Below are 23354 nucleotides of genomic sequence, written 5' to 3' on the forward strand. Positions count from 1 at the left end.
TCAAGACGTCAGTAAAAACCAAGTGTTACATATCACTTTGTACTGGTATTTAAAAAAAACACCGAGTTGAAAACAGTTAAAAAAAGAGTACTTCAGAGCTTTCAAGCACTCAGTAAGCATCTGTTCACATCCACATGTGACCCACGCACTGGGAGCTGCCCCTGCTTCAGAGAGGTGAGAGAGAAAAGAAAGAACAGTGTGATCTACCCATGGTCACAGAGGGGAGTGTTCAAGTCAATGTTGGGTTTCAGAAGCTTCTGACTCCCTTTCCACACTAAAACCAGCTGGTTTTTCTGGCAGCAGGAAGGAGGAGGCAACGGAGTAGCGTGTAGGGTTCCCATGCTTTTTACAATTTTTACAATGACTGTCCTGATTGAAAGAGTTCAGTTCCAACTTTTGCCTGGATGCCCTTCTAGCTTCATTTCACAGCTGCTATCAGCTCTTCTGTTTTCCAGCTGCACACCTTGAAGAAGGGTTCCATGCGAAAAGTCAAGCTGGACATAAAAGTTTACTGAATAGAAACTTTTCCCAGATCTTGCAACTTCTTTTAAGGGTGTAAAATTGTCACAGAAGAAAAGTGCTATTCACATCTGGGATCTTTCCATTCTCTTCCTCTCTTTACATGTAACTGGAAAAAGGGTCAGACAAAAAAGTCTCCCACAGTTGGGCAGCCTGTCATAGTGAGGTGGCATGTGTGATGTCAAGGGAGAGTACAGTTTAGGGTGATATGACAAAAGCTGACAAGAAACCAAAAGTTTAAAATGTTTTGTATTTAATATTTTTAATAATTATTTCACAGTCTAAAATGAATTCAATATAAAAAACAAGAATGCCCTACCCATTGTTGCCAACAAGATAGAATTCACATTTAATGCTATGGAAAAAATAATTCAAGTTCTTGCATCCAGGATAATTCCAGTAAGTCACTGTGGTCTACACCAATAAAAAAGGATATTATAAAGCTATTCTATAGAAATCCTACATTCCAAAGTTTTCAAGAAAAGTCATGCTTTAAAAGTCTTTGCACTTCCATCATTAAATAACTGTACAGTGCATATAAAAAGATCATTCAAATTATCACTCCTGGGAAAAGTGAGTATATCATACTACCCTAACTAAAAACTTGCATCACAAAAGTTACTTGATGTAACTTATATATAAAAAAGGGCATTTTTAAAAGTAGCGTCCATACATCATGACAATGTGTCAAAGTTTCTTTAACTCTGGTTACAATTTTTCATTTGAGACTTTATAGAGTTCTTTAAGCATGTCAAACTTTGACCCCCACTCTTGGAGGCAATCGTAATTCAGATCTTCATCACCACTCATAGAATCTAAAGAACTAAGGCTCCCTGCTACAGAGCATTGCCCTTCCAAGCAGTAAAAATGAATAGTGTCAGCTGGAAGACTCTTTGGATCATTGTCTGCATCCCGGATGATTTGAGAAACATATTCCTTCAAGTCTGGGATGCTGGTAACAGCTGATATTGATTGTTTTTGATGTGCATGTTTTGGGAGTGAGTCTCTTTTACGGCCAGTTTGTGTCCTGGAGTGTGGAGCAGCTGCCCGCAAGGAGAAGTGGGGAATTTTATGGAGAGGTTTCTTCAGTTTATCTATATCGTAAGCATTCTGGAAACAAAAAGAATGCAAAAATCAGAGAGAAACAACTTAAAAGGAAACAGGTTCAAAAAATGTTTTGAAACACAAGGTAACACGATGTTGTATTCTGTGACTTTTCTATAGGCTGAAGAAAAGAGAGGGCCTAGTTCAGAGGGCTAAATCCAGATCATACTAAATCCCTTTGTGTAATTATAGTGTTCAGCTAAAGCAATAATGCTGTACTGAGAGCAGCCCCCTCAAAGGTGGCCACATGTGACCAGTATGATGGTACGGATCGGGTTATAGAAGCCTTCCACTTAACAGTACTTCAGATTAAAAAAAAACAACAACCAAAAACCAAAGCCAATTTGACAATGACATTAAGTTACCTAAAAAGTCTGGGAAAGGAAAGTGAGCAGAGGTTGGATTTGCAAAGATTGGCTTGAAGCTGCATTATACCTGGTCACGTTCTCCGCCTCCTTCTTCATTATAATTGAAGACATTTTCTCTAACATCCTCCCAGCTTTCATGCTCTTCAGGAATGTGGTAAATTCCTCCTTTCCGAAACCCTGAACTTCCCCACTGACTCCACACTGTGTAGGAAACTAAGAGTGCTGGAAGAAATAGAAACACATATTTGTTATATGACAGATGAAAAAGTATGACCCATGATAAAAGTAGTTATATGATTCCTGAGAAATTACAACAACCCTTAATTTGACAATGAAATTTGCTGGTAAGAAATTAGTAATTGTTAAAATATAAATAACTTAAAGTCAGGAATGTAAAGAATAAACTATGTATATTACATCATAAACTTCATTAAAAGAGTATTTTACTTACCTAAAAGAATCCATTTAAATAGAAGGCATTTTGGCCAATCTCTGGCCTTTCACCAATCCTGAGTAAATAAGATACCCAAAGTAAGTAAACCACTGTTTTAATGAAGGTTACAAGTGTAATATAATCATGGAGCCTTTACTATTCTGAGATGGGTGTGCAGTTTATCAACATGAACAGTTTTATGGTGTTACTAACTTTTCAGCCAAAGTGTACCTGAAACTGGACACACTGTGAATATCTCCCTCTGCCCCACACTCTTAATGAGGCTTCCCTGTTAAGATCATGTCTAGAAGAAGATATCTTCCTACCTGTCAAGATTGAGTACTAGCTGTAGGTCCTGCCTATTAAAAATGTAAGGTCTCAGAGCGTGCGGGAGTTTCAAATGGATATGGCTGCACACAGAGTTGCACACAAAGATGGAGAGCTCTTACTTAAGAAGGATTCAAAATAATTGATTCTGAAAGAAAAGTCCTAAACTGACTTGAACCGTCTTCAAAGCAAGTAACTGTAATGTGCTGTTGCCTGTCTCTTAGCATTCTGAAATGAACTTCCAACTGGTGATCTCCAGGAAAGGTGAAACACTCATCACAACAACCAAGGGTAAAGCAGACTTAATTTAATGGAACAAGGTACAAGATTGAAAAGAAAGAAAAAAAGTACATGATTTCCTACCTAGGAATACAAGGAGACACATGCTGATTGCTAGAATAGAGCCAGAGCTGAGTCCAACTGGTCTTCCAGCCTTCACCTGGCTAATTTCACACCATCTTCCCTTGTAACCTTCAGGGCACTGGCAGATAGTCTTGTCTTGGGATTGAGCCACACAGGTACCCCCATTCCTACAGGTCCAGCGTCCACAAGGGGATGAGGTACAGTGTCTGAGCCCTGTAAGGGTGTCAGTCACTTCTACTTTCCCAGCTGGGCACCTGAACAATCAAAGCAGGCGATATCTTTTAGGCAAGTAAAGCATCTGGAACTGTATGTTGTTTTGTGCACAGTTTGTTACTGTTTCTTTAAAGAAAATTTTAACTATTTTCAAGCAAACTGCAAATCCACATTGAGAGTATGAGATACCTATAAAGTCTAACTTAGTGGTTAGTAGGCTCATGAAAGCATGAACATGTGTTCCATTTTCCCTGTCCAGAAGATATGCAGAAGAGCTTCACTCCTTCCTTAAAAAAGGGATCCATCTGTTCCTAAATAGACTATCCCTTTTTCTATAGCCATGTCCTAATCAAAGTCTGTAAAAGGAAATGGATTGCCAAAATTGATGGGGAAAGGGCTATCAAGCACTTGGTGTAAGCTTTGTTATGTTCATTTGAACCTTTGGGAGAAATGTGATTGACCTTCTCAGAATGATCCATCTTGCCTTTTAGGACTGATTTCTTCTGATGCATAATTGGAGAAATACTTTGAGGTCACAGACCTGCTTTCTGCAATCCAAAGAAGAAATACTACTGAAAAAAATGAAAGAAACTTTATATTGTTCTTTCACAAGCAGACTTAAAAAATAAGTGTCCAAATCACACTTCATCTCATAGCTTCTTCTAGCAAAGAATCACCAGGTCTCAGAAGTGATAAATTTTGGCTGAATTCCAAGAATTCAAGTGGCTGGTTCTCTCAGTCCTGTATGTTGGGTTTTTTTAAACAGAAACAGCTGTATTTTGCTTTGCATATTTTAATAAATATTTTTAAATTTTTCTTTAAATAGTGTCTCTTCCCCAAAAAACTAACTTTGTATAATAACAGTTGTAACAGACTGACCCTGGGCAGTCAATATTTTAATCCAATTTTGTGACAGTCTAATTTTGAAAGTCTCATTTTCATACAAATTATAATTAATTTCCACTTTTTGACAGAAAATATATGTAAATATGTATTGTATTTGCAATTTATCTTTATACATAAATGTATCAAAATATATTTTAAACATTTTATATACATGTATGTATAAAACATATATCTTTTATATACACATGTGTATATTTATCTGTGTACACACACTATATATATATACACATTATAAGAATATATTCATATTTTCATACAGAGGAGAAATCAAAGACTTTGCAATCCCCCTTTTATCATAGGACATTTCACATTCTTGCTGGCCTGTGATCTCACCATGGAAAAAAGGTAAAGAAAATAGGTTCCATATCTCACTTGCAGCAAAAAGCAAGTCTCGTCCATGATGGGAGATGAGACAGAGGGAAGGATTTGTCCCTAGGATGACCCTCTCTGGCCAGCAGCCACAGGTAGTTCTACTGTTAGAAGCAAGTTGCCTGCTCTGAGGTGGAAAGAAAGACCTTCTCAGCCATGTACAGATGAAAACAAAAGCTTAATGTACCGGCATTCATATTTTCTCCACAGGTCAACACAAAGAAAGGGGCTGTAACAGGGCTGGCTGCTGCAGGCACTGGAATGGCATCCCATGGTGACTCCTTGCCGCCTCAGAATTAAACCAAACTCTGTGCTTCTGCCTTCCACGAGGAGCGGCTGACCATTCAGCTGGACATCACGCATACAACCTGCATCAAAGCAGAGGAGTATGCAGAGGAGTACATTAAGTTGGTACTTCCCCACCTCAAGCCTTGCCCCTAGCACATATGCAGCAAACCTTAGAGCACTGCAGAAAGATTAAAACATTTTTTAAAAAGACCTTTATACTCTTTATCAGTTTTATGTTAGAAGTAGAGCTACAGAGCATGTGTCTATGTGCTCTAGTCAATCTGCAGGTCAACAACACTTCTCCAGGACAGCTGCTTTGTACCAATGCAACAATTTAGTAGAGCTGTGCTGTGAACCAGAACAGCTCCACTAATTAATCTAGATTTAAGATATAATCTTAAAAGTGGGCCTGAATAAAAAGCAACAGAATGGTAAAAGCTGTCTTCTTGTTGAATCTCAAAGTCTCAGCTCCCCAATTTAGCAAATGGAGAGAGCACCATGAATGCCTTGTGACTCGTTCTCTCCTACCAGGAGGTGCTGTATCTGTTCCTTAAACCCTTCCGAGGTAAAAATGGAGTGAAGATCACAGCATGAATACGCTGGTTGGAGCCTTTGACATGGGAAACCCTGGTCTAGTGGAAGATGTCCCCACCCATGACAGAGGCTTTGGAACTAGATGATCTTTAAGGTCCCTTCCAGACCAAACCATTCTGTGATTCTATGAAATAAAAATCTGAAGTGTTACTTTTTCATATTTACAGTCAATCTCAAATCTTCACTAGAACCAGATACAATGGCAAATAGAGTTAAACTTTGGCTCTGAATTTTCTAGAAAATAAAGGGCATAATAATCTATACAGGAATTGTTACCTGGGTTTTAGACTCTCCAATAACTCAAAGGTGCCACCTTCAGGCTTTAATTCCCTCCTTTTATGAATCTGTGATGTCACTTACCTTGGAAATCACTCTCTGAATGACTGGGAAGGTGGTTTCCTAGCACAATGCTTGCCCACTCCATTTCAAACCATCTATTTGTACCCAAGACAGAGGTGACTTCATGATCACCTCCACCACTGTTAACACGCAGGGTAAATTCATTGTTGTAGCGCTCCATGGTCAGAAGAACCCACTGGCCATTGTTTATGCGTAATGTCTTCATTCTCAGAGAGTGATTTTTGTCCCCCAAACTGAAGTTAACACTGAAGAAACCCTCAACCACCTAGAGGAAGATGATAAAGACCTTTAATAACAGAAATACACTTTGAAATTTATTACACAGTTCTGCCTCAAGAAATGGACCTGCGTTTTTAAAATTAAAATGGCACTCTTGTTTTTAAGTGCTTTATTTCCAAACAAATGTCACCACAAGAAAACTGCAGATCCAGGAATTATCAAGTCTTTTTTTTACAGGCCACTCTTCTAACTGACACGGGCCCTTTAGTCACTCTTCTCCTTACTGATACCTACTTTTAAGTCTTCCCAGCTTAACCTCATGTTACTATTAGAATAATTAGCCTCTGTAGCTAACAGAATCTAGACAACATTTTTCAGCAATGACAAAAATGTAGACACCAGTTTTATAAACAGGGACAGATAGAAGCAAAGAGAAAAGAGAAGCAAGGCAAAACAATCTTCCTCGTTCACATGTATCACATGCACTCACATGTATGTTCCGCAGCCAGTGAAACAACTAGAGTTTATGTCATGGAAAAGTAATACTGAGAAGGACAACAAAAATGAGAGCAGTTATTCTCATATGGGAAATTCTTGCTCTTTATTACATTACAGAACAGGTGTCCTTAATCAGAAACTACATTTTTTTCACTTACTAGGGTACTCCATGACAAATCAAGGGGCCTCAAAGAACAGCTTTTGGACTGCTCACCTCCAGTCGGATGTATCCGTTCCCATCTGCAGAGGCCAAGCTGAGCAGGGTGCTGTGGGAGATGCGGGTGCGCACCATCAGCTGGATCTGAGTGCTGCGAGTGCTGAGGATGCTTCTTGGCTCATAATGGATCCAGCTGTCCCTTCCAAAAGCCCACTCAGGAAGAACTAAGCACAACACACATAAAACCAGAGTGAAAATCTCAGAAATGATTGCTCCCTCAGATCTCTGCTCCTTCAGAATTAACCATTTCTGAATGCCAGACTTTTAGTTCTTAAGAAATTTTGGCTACATAATCAAGCAGGGAAAGCACCCCGTACTGCAAAAGGAATTAAGAGAAAAACAACAAATCAAGGATTCAGAATTTAGGCAGGAAAGGGACAACAAGATACTGTCTCTAACATTCTGTCTGTTACAAGCTGTATGTTCTACCCAATCACTCCACACCGGGCCCAATAACTTTTTTTTTTAAATCTGAAACATAAATTCCAGTAAAGTAGCTGGTATTGATCTGAAGAAAAAACTCAACAGAACCAAAAAACCCAACCAAATGAAAACAGAATCAAATGTTTCTTTCAGTGTTTAATCCTGTGTTTAAAATCCTCACTGTTAGAAAATACGCACTTCAGTTCCCCTTTCAGATGGCATAAAAGAAAACCTCAGGGCAGGCAGAGGGGTTTTTTAATCACAAAGAGAGATTTATTATTTCAATGCTTATTATTTTAGTGAGGGAAAATGCACTGAAATTAATTATTTCCCTATCCCTCTGGAGAATCCAGGATTCAGCAGACAATTTGATGAAGTTGCACTGTGCACTTCTGTGGAAATCTAACACCACTAAACTACCCAGCCCCTGGTGATCTTGCAGAGCAGGCACCTATTTTAGTCTCGTTACCTGACAGCAATCCTAGATCTGCTTGTGTTGGGCACAACTTCTTTGAAAAGAAAGAAGTTTCTTTTAACCAAATGAATAGATAGTTCAAGTTAGTAGAAAGGAAGAGCACTGGATCACCAACAGCTCATCTGAGGTCAGTGTCACACAAGCAGAAATTCAGAGTGCTCAGCTCATCCTGGGGCATTTAGTCTGGTTCCCAGGACATGAAATACCAAATGATCAAGAGACTCAATTTCTGAACTCTCTTTTCCTCTCACTGTTTCTCCTCTCTCATCCCTTTCTCAAAGCATGTTTTCGTTTCTTCTCTAGCTTATTTCCCTCCCATTATTCTTCCTATCCCACTGTTTTCTCTTGTCCACTATCTCTGTGGCTACAGGACATAACTGATGAGCAAGCATGGGTTTTCTTGGGATGCTACAGTGACTCCTGTTACCAGCTGTCTGCTCCTTACTGTGAGTATGGCTCAGTCATTCATAAAGCACCAGTTGCACAACAGAATTTTGCAGCCCAATATATTAGAAGAAGCTGGAACCAATCACAATTTTCCTGATACACCAGGATATGACTTATGGATTTCAAGCAATTACTTGGTTTGTCCCACAGTAGTGAGGGGTAGAAGCTAATACAGCAGTTGCCCTTGTGAACTGGTATCCCAAGATAATGCAAAACAGAGTAAGAATTAAATATAGGCAGATGTTTATAAACCAGTATTGTCTGTCTACAAAACATAATACCAATAGATGAGCTGTCTTAAGCAATTCTGTGGTCATTATAAACACTTTAAACAGTGAATGGTCCAGGGCTAGACTGTGCCAGTTACAACTGCAGTCCTCACCCCATTGGACAGACAGAGCTTCTGCTGAGTAATTTACCATCACACCTTTTAAGTCTTGGGTGCCAAATGACAAAAAAGAGAGGATCTGGCTGCCTGCATAGGGTATTATTTTTCTTCCATATACAAGAAGTAAAGGTGGATGCATTGAGCTGAAAGGATATGTGTAATACCCTGACATTCCTATCTATTAATCCCAATACACTGATTCAGTGCTAACTTGCAAGTGCTCCTTGCCAGCTGCTCATTGCTGCTCATCCTCAGTTGTAGCTCACTGAAACTACACAACAGAGGGGGCCAATTCTGTTCCAACAAAAGCCCCTAGAGTTATGGGACACTGGTGCTCATCACACTGTTATGATCAACCTCACCATTTGTACCTTGTACCTAGAGGGAGAGGGCAGACACAGGGCAGGTAAAGCCCCAGTAAACACCTGTGACTCCCTTCTGATTTCTCCTTGGCAGATGAAGGTTTTAAGATGGAGGACAGAGCTAACTTCAAGTGTATATCCGTTGTACTCTGAACATGGCTGTAGACTAGTAGGAGTTAAATTATTTACTTCCTAAGTTTTTGAACTGTGCCAAAATTTTGCATATTCTTACAATATCTCTAATGTTTACATTATCCATCATGGCATGCCTTTATTCTCTGGTATATATTTCATGCTGATTTTGTAGCCAGGCTGATATTATGCCCCCACATGCCTCCACTGCTGTGGTCTAGGGGCATTTCTCTATTTACAATTCATTCTAATGACAGATGCAAATGCAATTATCACCATTTTATAGATGGAAAATTGGGCCTGAGAGCAAGAGGGTTATGCCCTCAGGTTTGATACATTCATTGAACTTCATTTTGTGCTCAGTATGATCAGAGAAAGAAGGCACAGTGCAGAATATTTCACCTTTCAGCACTGAGAATAAGATGCTGTGATGAAAAGAACAAAACAACATGTCTGACCACTTCCCTTTCCTGCAAAGCAAAGCAGCTCTCAACATGACCCTCATCTGTGGTGGTATCTTTATTTACCAAGAGTTAGACAGATCTGTACACCTTTGCAGATCTAAATAATTTCCAGAGTACAGCATGGTCTTATTACGCTATTCAGTTCAAAGTCATGGTAGTATGGCTTTGAACATTAGAGCAGTATGTGTGATGCTGTTCTCACAGAACCTCACCATGAATTTCTCCCTAGAACTTGCAGTACCTTGTTCACATGCTGCTCCAGCATATCCTGAGGAACAGTCACAGTGAAAGAAATCCCAGCCACCAACACACTTGCCATGGGTGCCACAGGAGGTCATCCCACCACTGTGACACATTTCATCTGTAAGGACACAGCCAGGAATGCTGTTCAGAGACTCTGCAGGGTGCTCTAAATCATAGACCTGGAAAAGGTCAAAGAGAATCACCACATCAGGTGCCTACAGTTAACAAACATTAACAGCAGTAAACTCAAGAGTGATTTTTGTGGCCCTACCTTACTATCAACAATGACATTGCGTATACAGCCAACAAATCCTCTCAAGTGCCTTTGTGAGTTGTAGTAAGGCAAAGTCTTCTTAACTCCACCCAGTTGCAGAGGGTGATGGCCAATGAAGAGCCTACCCACGGGGAAGGGGAGGGGGAGAAAGAAAGAATTAGTGGCATGGAAAATACAGCAGCTTGGCTGGTTTCACCACCCCAGCCCCACTTTTTTCCTTAGCTCTTTTAAGTAGTTATGTTTTCAGTTTTTATTGTTCATTGTTTTGTTTTTTTACCTATGAGATCCCACAATTTCTCCAGAGGCTTCACAGGCAGACAGATCCATTTGGGAGTTCTTCTTAATGACACTGTCATTGTCTCTAAGTGAGACATTTACACAGTGGTCAAGAATCAGCTTCAGTTCCTAGAAAGAGGCATTATTTAAAACAATTGTATCCAGAGACATGCAAACATTTTAACTACACATTTTATTTCAGGAGAAGGGAAAATAGTAACCAGCAATTACAGTGCAGGAAACTTTATTAAAATAATAGAACACTCCACATACTAATCTGGAAGGTTATTGCACAAGGCATATAGCTAAGAAACCACAGAAAAGAAGAGATCTGACTCTACCCTGACCATGCCAAGTCATCGACATAGTAGAGGGAGTATAGAATTGTCTTGGAGTTTTCTTCCAAATCAGAACACAGAGAGACAATCTAGCAGAGTAAAAGGTCTGCCAGGCTCCCATCCCAGATCCTGACATACCCTTCAGCTTGTCACATGCAAGAGAAGAACAGAGCAGATGCCTTCAGCAGTGTTATATCAGCAGGATATTCCCTGTACACAAAAGGATATCTATCTTCTTTGTGCTACACATCTAAAGTTTTGTGGTGAGGCAGGCCTTCTCACTCAGAGAAATCAAGGATATTTCACTCAATCAGTCCAGGAAGCATTTAGCCTCTGGATTATCACAACTTTGTTGTCTAGGCAGCAGGTAGGATCATGTCCTTGTTCAGCAGCTGGGGTCAGTTTATCACTGTGTGGCGGAGACCAAAGCTGAGTATTCTAAATCCTCTATATAATTTCTCATGAACTGTTAACAATGGACCATTTGCAGCAGCTGCTCAGGGCAAACCCAACCCCTCAGGATGTAAGCTGGGTGTTAAAGAAGCCTGTGAGATAAGAGCTGTGATTACTTCCCTCCAGGAAGTCGTTAGCACCTCCACACCCAGCCTGAGGGGCCATGTCTGCTCATGGGCCACCAATGATTCCAAAATACCCCATGACTCACAGAGTTAAATCACCCATTGAGAAAGTACCTGGGGGAGGTACTGGGTGGTTCCACCTGAACTAGAGGGTATATAATCTTGGAGTTTGGAGACTTCTGGAACCAGTCATTGGATCCAGAGGAAGATCAGAACCTCGACAAGACTGTGGCTGTCATATGCACCAACAGGTTTTCCCCTTCCTTTTACTTTGGACTCAGAGGAACCACGTGGGTCTGAGCACAGGGGCTAATGAACACCATTGTGTTTGTGCCCCAGGGTGCTGGGTTATACATCTGGATTTTGTGGGTTAAAACCAATTTTTCTTTATATCATTGCATTTATTGTAACATTTTTATTAAATTGTAACTCTGACTTATAATCTCTCTTGAGCTGGGTTCATTTCTCCTGCCAGTTTACCTTTAAACCAGCACAGATCATTAAAACCAAGGAAATAGCATGGCCAGTTTCATAACTGTATCAGACTTCTTCAGCCTTTGTTTTGCTTTACTGCTTCAAGACTAAGGGGACATCTGGACTGACAAACTTCTATTCCTGCTCTTTTAGAGGTGATGGAAGACATTGATAGAAGAGTTCTACAGAAGGAAGGAAGAATTTGGAAGGAATAACTAGGTACATGAATTAGTGCTTCCACGGGACTGCCCATATTTATACTTGCCTTTCCATCATTTATAATTTTAATATTGTGCCAGCGGCGATCTGCAACATTAACTTTTTGTGAGAGCTGCAGGAAGAGCTCAACAGAGCTGTGGCTCACAGTCAGCAATGGGACACCACTGGAGAGCTCTGCAAAGGAAAGACTCTTACTGAATACACATGAACCTTGTTCCCACTCAAACGTATTTGAAACAACTGTTGCAGTTAGATTTTAGTTGGAGACATTCTTTAGACAGCTTTAAAAATATCCAGCTTTTGACAGAGTGCCAAAAGGATACGAGCAGGATATACTGGTGGCCTGTTCTGCATTCTCATTACAGGATCATAGAATCAGCAAATATGCTAAGTTAGAAGGGAACCACAAGGATCATCAAGTGAACCCTGCACAGGACCATCCTCAAGAATCACACCCTGTGCCTAAGACTAGCATCCAAACACTTCTTGAACTTTGTCAGGCTTGATGCTGTGACCACTTCCCCAGGGAGCCTGTTCCAGTGCGCAACCACCCTCTGGTTGAAGAATCTTTTCTAAAATCCAGTGTAAACCTCCCCTGACACAAATTTAGGCCATTCCCTTGGATTCTGTCACTGCTCACCACACAGAAGAGATCAGTGCCTGTCCCTCCTCTTCCCCTCATGAGGAAGTTGTAACTGCACTGGGGTCTCCCCTCAGTCTCCTCTTCTCCACGCTGAACACACCAAATGCCCTCAGCTGCTCATCATACAGCTTCTCCTCAAGGCCCTTCACCATTTTCATAGCCCTCCTTTGGACACCCTCTAATAGCTTTATATCTTTCTTATATTATGGTGCCTGAAACTGCACACAATATTCAAGGTGAGGCCACCCCAGTGCAGAGCAGAGCAGGGCAATCCCCTCCCTTGACGGGCTGGGGATTCTTTGCCTGATGCCCCCAGGACACAGTTGGCCCCCCTGGCTGCCAGGGCACTGCTGATTCATATTCACCAAAAATAACTTTCTGAACATCTTTGGAAAAAAACCCTCTATGAATAATGTAGAATCTCAGCTTCACATAACACAAATAAATACTCTGTAAGGTGCTAACCTAAAGCAAGGAAATCTTCCTGTTCTTCAGGCTGCCCTTGTGCCACCGGTCCCTGGTACAACAGAAGGCCATCGGCGACATCAGTGATAAACTCTAAGGAGATGCGGCTCTCAAAGCAAGGCTGAAGAGGAGGGAACCAGGCATAACCATGGCCTCTGAAGCTGTGTTTTGTCTGCTGGCAGTCTGGTCCATGAAAATTTGCAGCACATTTGCATCTATTAAATAAAAAAATAAAAGCAAACATCTGCCATCCAAGCAGAAGGAGTCCATGTTGCTTAGGACATAGCAAAGGTAAAAGACTAGCAAAACTTTCAGCAAAAAGTGTTTCATATTGACTTGTTTGTATAAACAGAATTTAGATTTAGTTCAAAATGATAATATGTCTATGTAAGAATATTCGGCAAATAAATGATGGAGCTATTGTAACATACAAAGCACATGAAAACCTCTTACCTCTTCAGCATAAAAAACAGAAAAAGAAATCCACTTTTCACAAGGCTTTGTTATCAGCTTGTTTGAAGACCTCATGATGCTGACAGGGAAAGAGAAGGATCATGGAATACCAGGTTGGAGTGGTCTCAAGTATCATCTGGTCCAACCTTTCTTGGCAAAAGAATGGTCTAGACAGTATCGTGTAGCACCCTGAAGTCAAATCTCAAAAGTGTCCAGTGTTGGGAAAACAACCACTTCCTTGCGGAGAGTATTCCAATGGCTGATTATTCTCATTGTGAAAAAATTTCTACTTGTCAGAGTCTGCCCAGGAAGGGTGTGGAACACAATACCACCAAAGAGGTGTGACAATCATAGATCTTGTTATTGCAAACTACTTGTTAGTTTATTTCCTTTACAGTATTAAAAATAAATGTTTGGGGTTTTTTGTTTAATACTCGGTAGATTCTGTAGAACAGAGTACCCACAGCATGACAATAACAAAACCCCTATGTGGGAAACCAAAGGAACAACAGAAATGGACAAGAGGACAGAGAGAGAGATCAGCTGGTCTTCTAAGTTTCTGCTTCCCATAGATTGCTAGCACCTACTGACAGCAGCGTGACAGGCGTAGGATGCAGGAGACGGCTCACAAAACTACCAGAAATGGAGAAGCAAAGAAATCTCAGATTCGAGCAAATGATGGGTGGCAGGGCCTACCATGGGTTTCTGGGCAACAAAATTTCCATGGTTGATTACATCTGAGCAGCAATGTCAGACTCAGAACTTTAGCATGACAAGGGCTGCTGTAGCTTCAGTCTGAGTCCTGTCAGCCCTGTCATGGTACTCTGAAGAAGCTGGTCAGTGTTTCTGCTTTCCTAGGCTGGGATGATAATTTTTAAGGAAACAAGCTTAAGGCTGCCTTCTGGAAGAGTACCAGGTTCATTCTGAGCTAGTATAGTCCCTTGATTTTTTTCATCTTTATACTGTATTATCTATGAGATCTCATTTTTGGAGAAAAGAAATGAGGAAAGAAATGTGTGGAAGAGGTTATTACGTGACATAAGAGATGTGATTAAAATGTTTAAAAGCATTAAGTTAGGCTGCACAAAATGCTCTGCATTTTGCAGAATGGCATTAAACTGGTGCAGCCTTGAAACTTTCCAAGGTTTTGCTGGAGACTGATGAACCTAAGTACATACCCGAAAATGGATATTCTTTTGCAAGATCTGTGTGTGAAGTATTACAAAACTTGTATCTGCCACAGTGAGAAGACACACAATGACGTGTCCAATGAAACTTCCACTCATTCTCCTTACAGACTGAACTAGATCCATTTTGTTTGCATACCAGAAAAAGCTTTACCAACCTGTAGCCCAAATCAGTATCCACGCACGTGCCACCATTGAGACAGGGGTTTGTTTGGTAAGAGGAGCAAGACAGATGAGGGCTCTCCCGAGCTGCACAGCCACACACAGCACGACTCAGGACTGTCACAGACACCAGTGAAATGCTTCCAGCTGTGGTTACGGTTGGTACATGGTTCTGTTCATGCTTACTGATGCATCCACTGCTGTGAGTGCAGTTTGCAATAACACATTCATCAATGCCGATCTGGGTGATATTCATATCCAAGATACTTTCCAGCTGTGGAGAACAATTAGTTGCATTCATCTGACTTTTCCATAGAGAAGAAACTCCCTAAGACAGCAATGGGAAGCAGAAGTCTTATTTATTTTCAAAACTGGTTATTGTGCCACTTCCTTCCAACGTCTGCCTCACCCTATCCAGTCAAAGGCAGCCCAGTCTGGCATCCGTTAAGACCAAAGCCTGGGTATAAGTCAATTACAGCATGAGTAAGCACCTAGGGGGCAAAAATACTGTCATATTCATTAGAGACTGAGTGGATAAATTTTGATCACTGATGTTTCTGATGGGTTATTTACATAGCTTCTGAGCTGTATTTTTTATTTGAACTTCTGTCTTAAAATACTGGGAGCATGGACAGGCACTGGACAATGAAGTGGCAAGAGTAGGTTGGTACAGAAGCATTGATTCTAAGCTTTTTTCTAATTTCAGCCTCTGTGTACCAACAGACACATTTCCAACAGGGTGAGTCATTTAACTCTTATCATACATTTTTTCTTTCTTCAAAAGGGACAGGAACTTTCCTAAATTGTCAACATATGTTTCCAAACTGGCTTTCCATTGGAGAGTGCTTCTTTTATTGCTTTATCCTCTTAGCTAGAAAGTTGAAACTTTTCAGTGGTTTGTGGGTTTCAACTACAAAACATTTCTATATAGAGGACTTAAAACTGAAACATTAGGACACTATGTAGAAAGGCAACAGCCAAACACATCCTTTACACAGAGTTTTACAGTCTTTTCAATAGGAAAAACATGTTAACAATCCTAAAAGCTCATTGTGTTTGGGCGACAATGTATGTGTACAGGCTGGTTTTTGAAACATTCATATTTGAAGTTTTTAGTATAATGCTAAAGGATTGATTGGCTTCACTGATTAAACTGTTTTCTTTTAGTATAATGCTAAAGGATTGATTGACTTCATTGATTAAACTACCTGTTTTTCTCACACATTACTCCCTCAGTCATTCTAAATGTGCACATTCACTAGGCAATGGACATTATCTGAATAGACACAATGAGAAGATGCTGTGGGTTCACACACAGGATGGATACTTACCCACCCTCTAGAGGCTGCTACATTGCCATTGAGTTTTTCTGCTTTATAATAAGGTGGACCATTAACTGCAAACCAAACATCAATGCCTTGGGTTGGACTTGGGCTATTTAATACACTGAAAATGTGAACATTTTCTGGTTGGACTGATATAATTTCTGCAAGCAGCTTCTTCATCTGGTAGTATTTACTCTGTTTTTCAGAGGACTGGGATATGAACTCCTCTGGTGTGATATCTGTAACAGAAGTTGAAAACCTCACAAACACATATCTTGCAACTGTTGTAGCAATAGAAGAGACATGCGCTGCAGAATGTCACAGAAAATGGACTCAACTGCAAATTCAGGAGTATTTTCATTTTTAGACTCTGAAGTTTTCCATGATGCCCTCTGCTAAGGGTGTATGTTCTGAAACTTTTTTGCCTTTTAGTAGTTCCTTTTATTAAATTATTTTTAAAAATCAGAAATATGTTTAAGAAGATTTGACTTTTCCACAAAGGTTGAAACAATTTAGCGAATTTCAGGCAGGCACTTTTTCAATAGTTTTTCTTCTGAAATATAAATTGCTGTTTTGTCAAAAAGCTCATGTAGAAATCAGACAAGCTTTTTCTTGCTATTTTTGACTTCATAGATACTCCTACACGTGCAGTGTCAGATGACCATGCAAATAAAGATGCATTTTCAAACCTATAAAAGTATTAACTCTCATCTCATGTCTAAGAGCACTACAATTCTAAGTATCACCCAAAGAGGTATATTTCAGCACTATGATCTTACCGTGCTTGAGCACACTGCTCACCTTTGATTCGTACAGAACCAGCATTATGGAGGGCATCATCTTTGATTTCCTTCACTATAACCTTTACAGTTGAGATAACATCTGGCCAGACTCCATCAACGACTCTGACTCTTATGTTGTATGTTCCTGGTGGGGTTCCTTCTTTAATAGTCAACAAACCTGAGTTATCATTAAGGATAAAGTACCTGTAATAAGAGTTAAGCCAAGGAAAAAGCTATGAGAAGTTCAAAAGCTAGGTACTAATTGTCATCACTGACGGTTTTCTCTGACCCACTTATCAGAGAAAGCAGATGTGTTCCCTCATGAAGCAGAACAGAATTTTTATACATTGCTTCCTCTTGGCTCCTAGTGACTCTTCACCGGTGTAATATGAAGGTTTCTTCCTGCTGCTATGCTGTATTAACTGTGTAGGAAGACTAAGGCTGCAATATCCATAACTTTGGAAACAGTACAAACTCCCAGTGTAGATACGTTCATTGAGAGTGACAGCTCTTTCGAAACTGCTGAACAGCACATGTACCTCTCAGCCCCAGCCACAATCCAGACACTTCAGTGTGTATACATCCAGTACAAATAAGGTCTTAAAACCAGCAATGACATGGAAAGACCATCTCTCCAGGAGATTGGATTAAGGAATCTGGAAGTTAGTGGCGGGTTTTTTGTAGTGGCTCATTGATACAGATTCTGGGTATGACTGTGAACAGGAATTTAGAATAGTGTTCTGCCCATCAGACAATGGGAAGCAGACAGGTTTGGAATGCAGAATTATTTACTCCAGATTCACAGTTAGAAGGGCTTTTGGAGATCTACACACAGATAGGTCTAACCAACAAAATGCTTTTGCACTCCTGTTTTCAAAAAAACCCACAGGGTAAATACTTGGAGTCGGGCAAGTTTTCCATACATTTAACACAACTCCCATTTTTTCTGTCTAAATACCTTGATGTTTTCCCCTCAAATTGGTAGATTTTGCGATCCCAGTCATCAGCATCAGGGGCATGGACCTGGCCCAGTACAGTCGTGGGGAGAATGCCTAAAACAACATAGTATGTAAGTGGCACAGTTGGACTTCTCACATGTACACAAACAGGTTTACCATTCAAATATTACTTTGGACTTAAGTCTAAGACCTCTAAAAATATTTGTGATATTTCCTGAAGATGTGCACCACTTTGCAAATGCCACATGGTGCATTGATTATTGGATATTTGCTGTATGGCTATAAAGATTTAATTCTACAGGTGACTGCAATGAAAAGCAACGGGAAAGAAAAAAGAAAAGCCACCTCTGAGAATTTTTATTATTTTATCTGCAGTATTCAACCAGCTTATTGAGTGGCTTAGACAGGGATTGGTGTTTGGCAGAACAAACAACCAAAATGCAGACTAGGTTATGAAGGGAAAAAAACAATGGCAATTTTGAGGAAATTACAGTAAGATAATGTCCAAAAAAAACAGTAATCAGGCTTATTTTGAGTAGATGGTGAGACTTTGGGGTGAGATGGAAAGCAGCATGTATTCTGCTGGTTTTGGATCCTCTCAGCAAATGTCACAAATTATTTTGTTCCAGATGTACAAAAGATATTTCTGGTCTCCAAATTCATAGATCTACTGAGTAAAGAATAAAGGATACACAAAAAAGAGGGTAAATGTGGGACTTCACCTTGTGACAAGGAACAGCACAAACTCTGACAACAGGCCGACTGCACGCCAGAAGGAGAGAAAACTCTACCTCTCTGGCAACTGTGGAACAATTCACTGGATATATTGCAGGAGAGAGAATACAGGATGCCCTGGTGTTTGACTCCCACATTTTAGGAAAGTAACATACAACATGACAGTTGCCTTCCGATTCTATCTCTCCTTAATATTTTATTTAATCAATGATATGAAATCTTGAATAGTCCCTCACAGAAATTAACAGTACTGATATTTTTAACCTTTAAATAGGTAACTAAGAGGAAATTCAGACTTAATGAAAAGGTTTTGTGTTTAACCTACAGGCACAGTTTCTCAGCAAAAACCAACCAGACTTGGTTTCAACTTACAATAATCTGAACTTGAGTCATTATGCAACAGGAAGAACAATGTTCCAGTGCAAATAAATGTGAACAGCATCCATTCAGAAGTAGCTCCTAGCATGTACACAATAGACCATCTATTTAATTGTGCTGTCAAAGCACAGGATACACAGCAGAGTAGAAGAGGAACAAGAGCCAACATGGATGCATGCATCCCAAAATCTTTTTACCTGTGTGGTTTATTTTGTTCTTGGGCTTATTATGTGGGGATACTGGATCACAAGAAAACTGCTAGCTAATTGCCAGAGCAAGAAGGTAAAAATGCTTCTCTCACACTGCCTGCAGCCAGCATTCACAGAAAATTCCACCAAAACAGCATTTATTAGCTGAAGACTTAGATGAATGTTTCAGGCAGTTTACATGTGAGTTCAGTTTAAGGGTAGTCAGTCAAACCCAATTCAATCTGGAGGATGAAAAAAGCTTAAGGAGGAGAAAGAAGGTACTCAGCATTCAGACTCATCTTTTCAGCAACATTATGAACTTTGGTAATTTTTTCCCTTGAAAGGTTAATGCTGCTGAAAAACTGCATCTGAAACCAAGAGATCATTATTCTATCAAGCTGGATAGAAACATAACAGAACAGCAGCCAGTTATGCTCTTCCTTCAAGGCTGCTTCAGTTTCTTCCTCAAATCAAGTGGCCCAGAGTCCTCCTGTACACACGTACTGCTCTCTGTTGGGCTTTAAACAAACTTCAGTAGCACCTCTACTAAGATCTTAGCTTATGTAGAACAGGACAGAGTCCTCCCATGAAACTCACAGCTGCCTCTTTTGATCTTACAGTCACTCTTGGAAACAAACATCAGGGAGTTATTTACCATCATAGCTGTAAATGAGACATTCCATGTGGCCAGCAGAATGCGGGTGGTCATTTTGGTCCCCGATATTGACGGTCAGTGTGTTGGTGGAGCTCATTGGTGGGATCCCGCTGTCTGTGATCAGGATGGGTAGAAAGAATGCCTTGTGCACTTCCCTGTCAAAGGTACGCAGTGCGGTGAGCAACGCACTTCCATTGTGGAAGTCCTGTAAGTGGAAGTTGGCCAGACTATTGAAATCACTGAGAAGGTGAAAGGAGAAAGGTGCTCCGTTCGCAGCAGTGTCTCGGTCCTTAGCATACAGCAGCGTGGAGGTCTCATTCATTTGAACAACCTGTGGAGATGCTGTGTTTTCCCAGACCACTGGGTTATAATGAGCCTCAAACTCTGGCCCATTGTCATTTACATCCTGCAGAGTCACCAAAACAGTGGCACTGCCAGTCAGAGGGGGCTGCCCCATATCAGTGGCAATGACAATGAGTTGGTACTGTGTCACCGTCTCATAATCCAGAAGCCCTGCAACCATCAGCCACCCATCACTAGCCAAAGAGAACTGGCCACCTGGGTCAGACTTGTTTAGCAGGTGGAAAGAAAACCTTCCATTCAGGCCAGAATCCAAGTCAACAGCAGAGACCTGAACAACTTTGGTGCCAACTGGCACGTCTTCCCCCAGTGCAGCCACTTCATAGAACTGGGGGTAGAAGACAGGAGAATGATCATTTGAATCCTCCACATAGATCACACAGTGAGCAATGCTGAAGAAATCCATATCCTCTGCTTTCACAGTCAAATTGAATACCCTCTCATGAGGCTTTTCAAAGTCCACCTGTTTTCGTAGCCGGATAAACCCACAGTTGCTGACTTCATCTGTCTCTATGGAGAACTTGTGGTCATTGTCCCCATCAAGGATGCTGAATGTCACCATGGCATTTTCTCCCTCATCTCTGTCCACAGCAGACACCATTGCCACCTCGGTGTTAACACTCATATTCTCAGAGACAAATGCCGTGTAAATCCTTTGCAGGAAGACTGGAGCATTATCATTTACATCAGTCACCAAAATAGTGGCAGTGCCTGTCCCAGTGAGCCCTCCTCCATCTCTGGCCTCAACCACTACTAGGTACTTGTCTTCCTTCTCCCGGTCCAGGGACCCAAGCACTGTAGAGATGGTGCCACTAACTGAGTCAATTGAGAACAAGTTCAGATTAATTTCATTTTTGATGTTCTGAAGGATACTGTATGTTAGCACAGCGTTCATACCAGCCTTTGGGTCATCAAGGTCCACTGCTGTCATTTCCATGACTGGAGTGTCAGCTGGAGCATCCTCAGGGACATGGCCTGTGAAACAGCCATCCAACACACAGAGGAAAAGGGGTGCGTTGTCATTCACATCCCTCACTTCTATGATCACATCTGCAAAGCCAGTCAGTCCCTCTCCGCTCTCATCCGTTGCAAGAACAAGAAAGCGCCATGTTGATCGCTTCTCACGGTCTAACCTTTTATTTGCACTGATCTCACCTGTGTTCTCATTGATGCTGAATTCACTACTGGCCCCCTGCCCATGCAGAGAATAGTTGATGGCATTTTGATCTGCTGCTTGGTCAGGGTCTGTTGCGGAAACCTGGAACAAGCCACAGCAGGCAAGTGTTTATGTAAAAGAAAAGGGGAAATCACTGTTCCCTTATTGATGGCAGCTGGTATTGTGCAGGCTAAATAAATACCATGCATTTTAACAGCAAACATCTGTTGGTTTGCATAATTCAAGTACTCTTTCAATAAACATCATGCACAGCCTAGGGAAACAAAAAGATGTCATGTAGACAGATTAATATATTCTACTTCTCAGTATATTCTGGAAAGAGGAAATAACTATAGGAAGAATCAAGTGGAAACAGTAACAGGTATGTTGAGCAAATATTTTTTGTAAAACTCTATGCATCTGGAATACAAAAACAAGCAGGGGCTGTTCCTCTTCAAGTGAACAGAAGGCTGTGAAAACAGGCTATACATCCAAGCTGATGATGAGCATAGGCCAGAAGGAACTCCCAGCTTCTCATTTACATACAAGAATTGTTTGTGACACTGCTAGTTGGGCCAACCAGGAACTGCTTTAACAGTTAAACAATGAAGATGATTGAGCTGGAGTCAAAGAACAATCCCTGGTAATGTTTATTTGGTAGTATGCACTGCCTGCACAAGGTACATGTGCCAACCATGCTATGCTTATACAGTTACTCAAAATATGCCACCTCTGCTTTGTAAAGGAAAACCATCACATCTTTCAACATTCAGAATCACAAAATTTTAGAATCAGTTTGGAACAGACCCTTAAAATCATCCAATCCAACTACTACATATCTTCATCAAGACAGTAAGTCCACCATGCAAATTAACCAGGCTTTCTTTATTCTATTCTTTACAGAAAGTTGCTAGCTAAGTCCTAATATCAGGTTTCACCCACCCTAAAGAAACTATCTTTTTGGATTTGTCTGAATGAATGGGATTGATCTGAACACAACACCAGGTTTTGCCCTGTTTTGTGCAAACTGCTTTACCTTCAGGACGAGTATAGGCAAATTTGTGAGCTCCTCCACGACACTGCCCTGGTATTCATTCTGAGTGAAGACTGGTGCTTCATCATTCCTATTGACAACATTGATGATGATAAGAGTGTGGTTTTCCCATTTTCCATCAGAAGCTACAAGCCTGAGCTCATAATGTTGTTGTTGTTCATAATCTAGAGGCTGAGCAATGAAGACAGTTCCAATCTCAGGTTTGACATCAAAAACTCCTTTCACATTTCCTGATGTGATCTGATACCTTAGTTTGGCATTTGCACCTACAAGAGAAAGAAACAATCGCTGCCTGTTTACCCCATGAACGCTCCATCCAGCTATGCACAGTGGACATGTATCCAAGAAAAACCTTATTTGCCCAGAGTGTTACAGTGTGTGTGTGTGAGATAAAATACAGCCACAACCACAAATAGAACAATACGGATATGTAATTTAAAGGGTTTGTGGATGGTAGATTGAGGGTTAGGTCTGCATTTATATTTACAAATATAGTTTGCAGACACAGAGAAGCACCTGAAATGAAGGAATTGCATATCTCTAATTTGTTGTGCACTCATTTGCCAATAACAAAGTAACATACTATTAAAATACTAGAAGCTATTTTTACTCAGTGTTATCGAAACTTCATTTCAAATGCCAATATTCCTTAACTTTTTTAAAACCACTAGGTGGTGCTAAAATATAACAGAAGTCACAGAGTAACACTAAAAGGACTTAAAAAGATATGCAGGGTCCACTCACCCTCATCTTCATCAACTGCTGTTGCTGTCACAACAGGACTTCCAGCATCTCTGTCCTCATCTATGCTGACCTCATACACTGACTGAGGAAATGCCGGAGCGTTGTCATTCACATCACTGACAAAAATCCTTACATAGGCTGTGTCTGAGAAGGAGACGCAAGAGAAACAAGAACAGAAACGGCGGAGATGGAATACCTTGTATTATTCCAGACAGCTTATATACCCTCCAAGTCTAT

At 40.6% G+C, this 23354-nt stretch overlaps 1 protein-coding gene across 1 annotated transcript in view; it reads right to left on the reverse strand.

Moving 5' to 3' along the window:
* Positions 1 to 815: 815 nt before the first annotated feature.
* LOC139670911 (neural-cadherin-like) overlaps positions 816 to 23354 on the reverse strand; it is a 43035-nt gene continuing 20496 nt past the window's right edge. The window contains exons 15-32 of the mRNA XM_071553060.1: positions 23118 to 23261; positions 22356 to 22639; positions 19804 to 21421; positions 17847 to 17940; positions 16908 to 17092; positions 16113 to 16345; positions 14778 to 15055; positions 12980 to 13194; positions 11918 to 12045; positions 10264 to 10391; positions 9984 to 10107; positions 9711 to 9891; positions 6776 to 6942; positions 5845 to 6109; positions 4790 to 4970; positions 3115 to 3368; positions 2059 to 2213; positions 816 to 1629 (exon numbers count right to left, since the gene is read on the reverse strand). Of these exons, the coding sequence (XP_071409161.1) occupies positions 1228 to 1629; positions 2059 to 2213; positions 3115 to 3368; positions 4790 to 4970; positions 5845 to 6109; positions 6776 to 6942; positions 9711 to 9891; positions 9984 to 10107; positions 10264 to 10391; positions 11918 to 12045; positions 12980 to 13194; positions 14778 to 15055; positions 16113 to 16345; positions 16908 to 17092; positions 17847 to 17940; positions 19804 to 21421; positions 22356 to 22639; positions 23118 to 23261 (5036 nt within the window). The 3' untranslated portion in view covers positions 816 to 1227. The remainder of the gene's footprint in view (positions 1630 to 2058; positions 2214 to 3114; positions 3369 to 4789; positions 4971 to 5844; positions 6110 to 6775; positions 6943 to 9710; positions 9892 to 9983; positions 10108 to 10263; positions 10392 to 11917; positions 12046 to 12979; positions 13195 to 14777; positions 15056 to 16112; positions 16346 to 16907; positions 17093 to 17846; positions 17941 to 19803; positions 21422 to 22355; positions 22640 to 23117; positions 23262 to 23354) is intronic.

This window comes from Pithys albifrons, chromosome 4, assembly GCF_047495875.1.
Source record: "Pithys albifrons albifrons isolate INPA30051 chromosome 4, PitAlb_v1, whole genome shotgun sequence".
In the NCBI taxonomy this organism is placed as follows: Eukaryota; Metazoa; Chordata; class Aves; order Passeriformes; family Thamnophilidae; genus Pithys; species Pithys albifrons.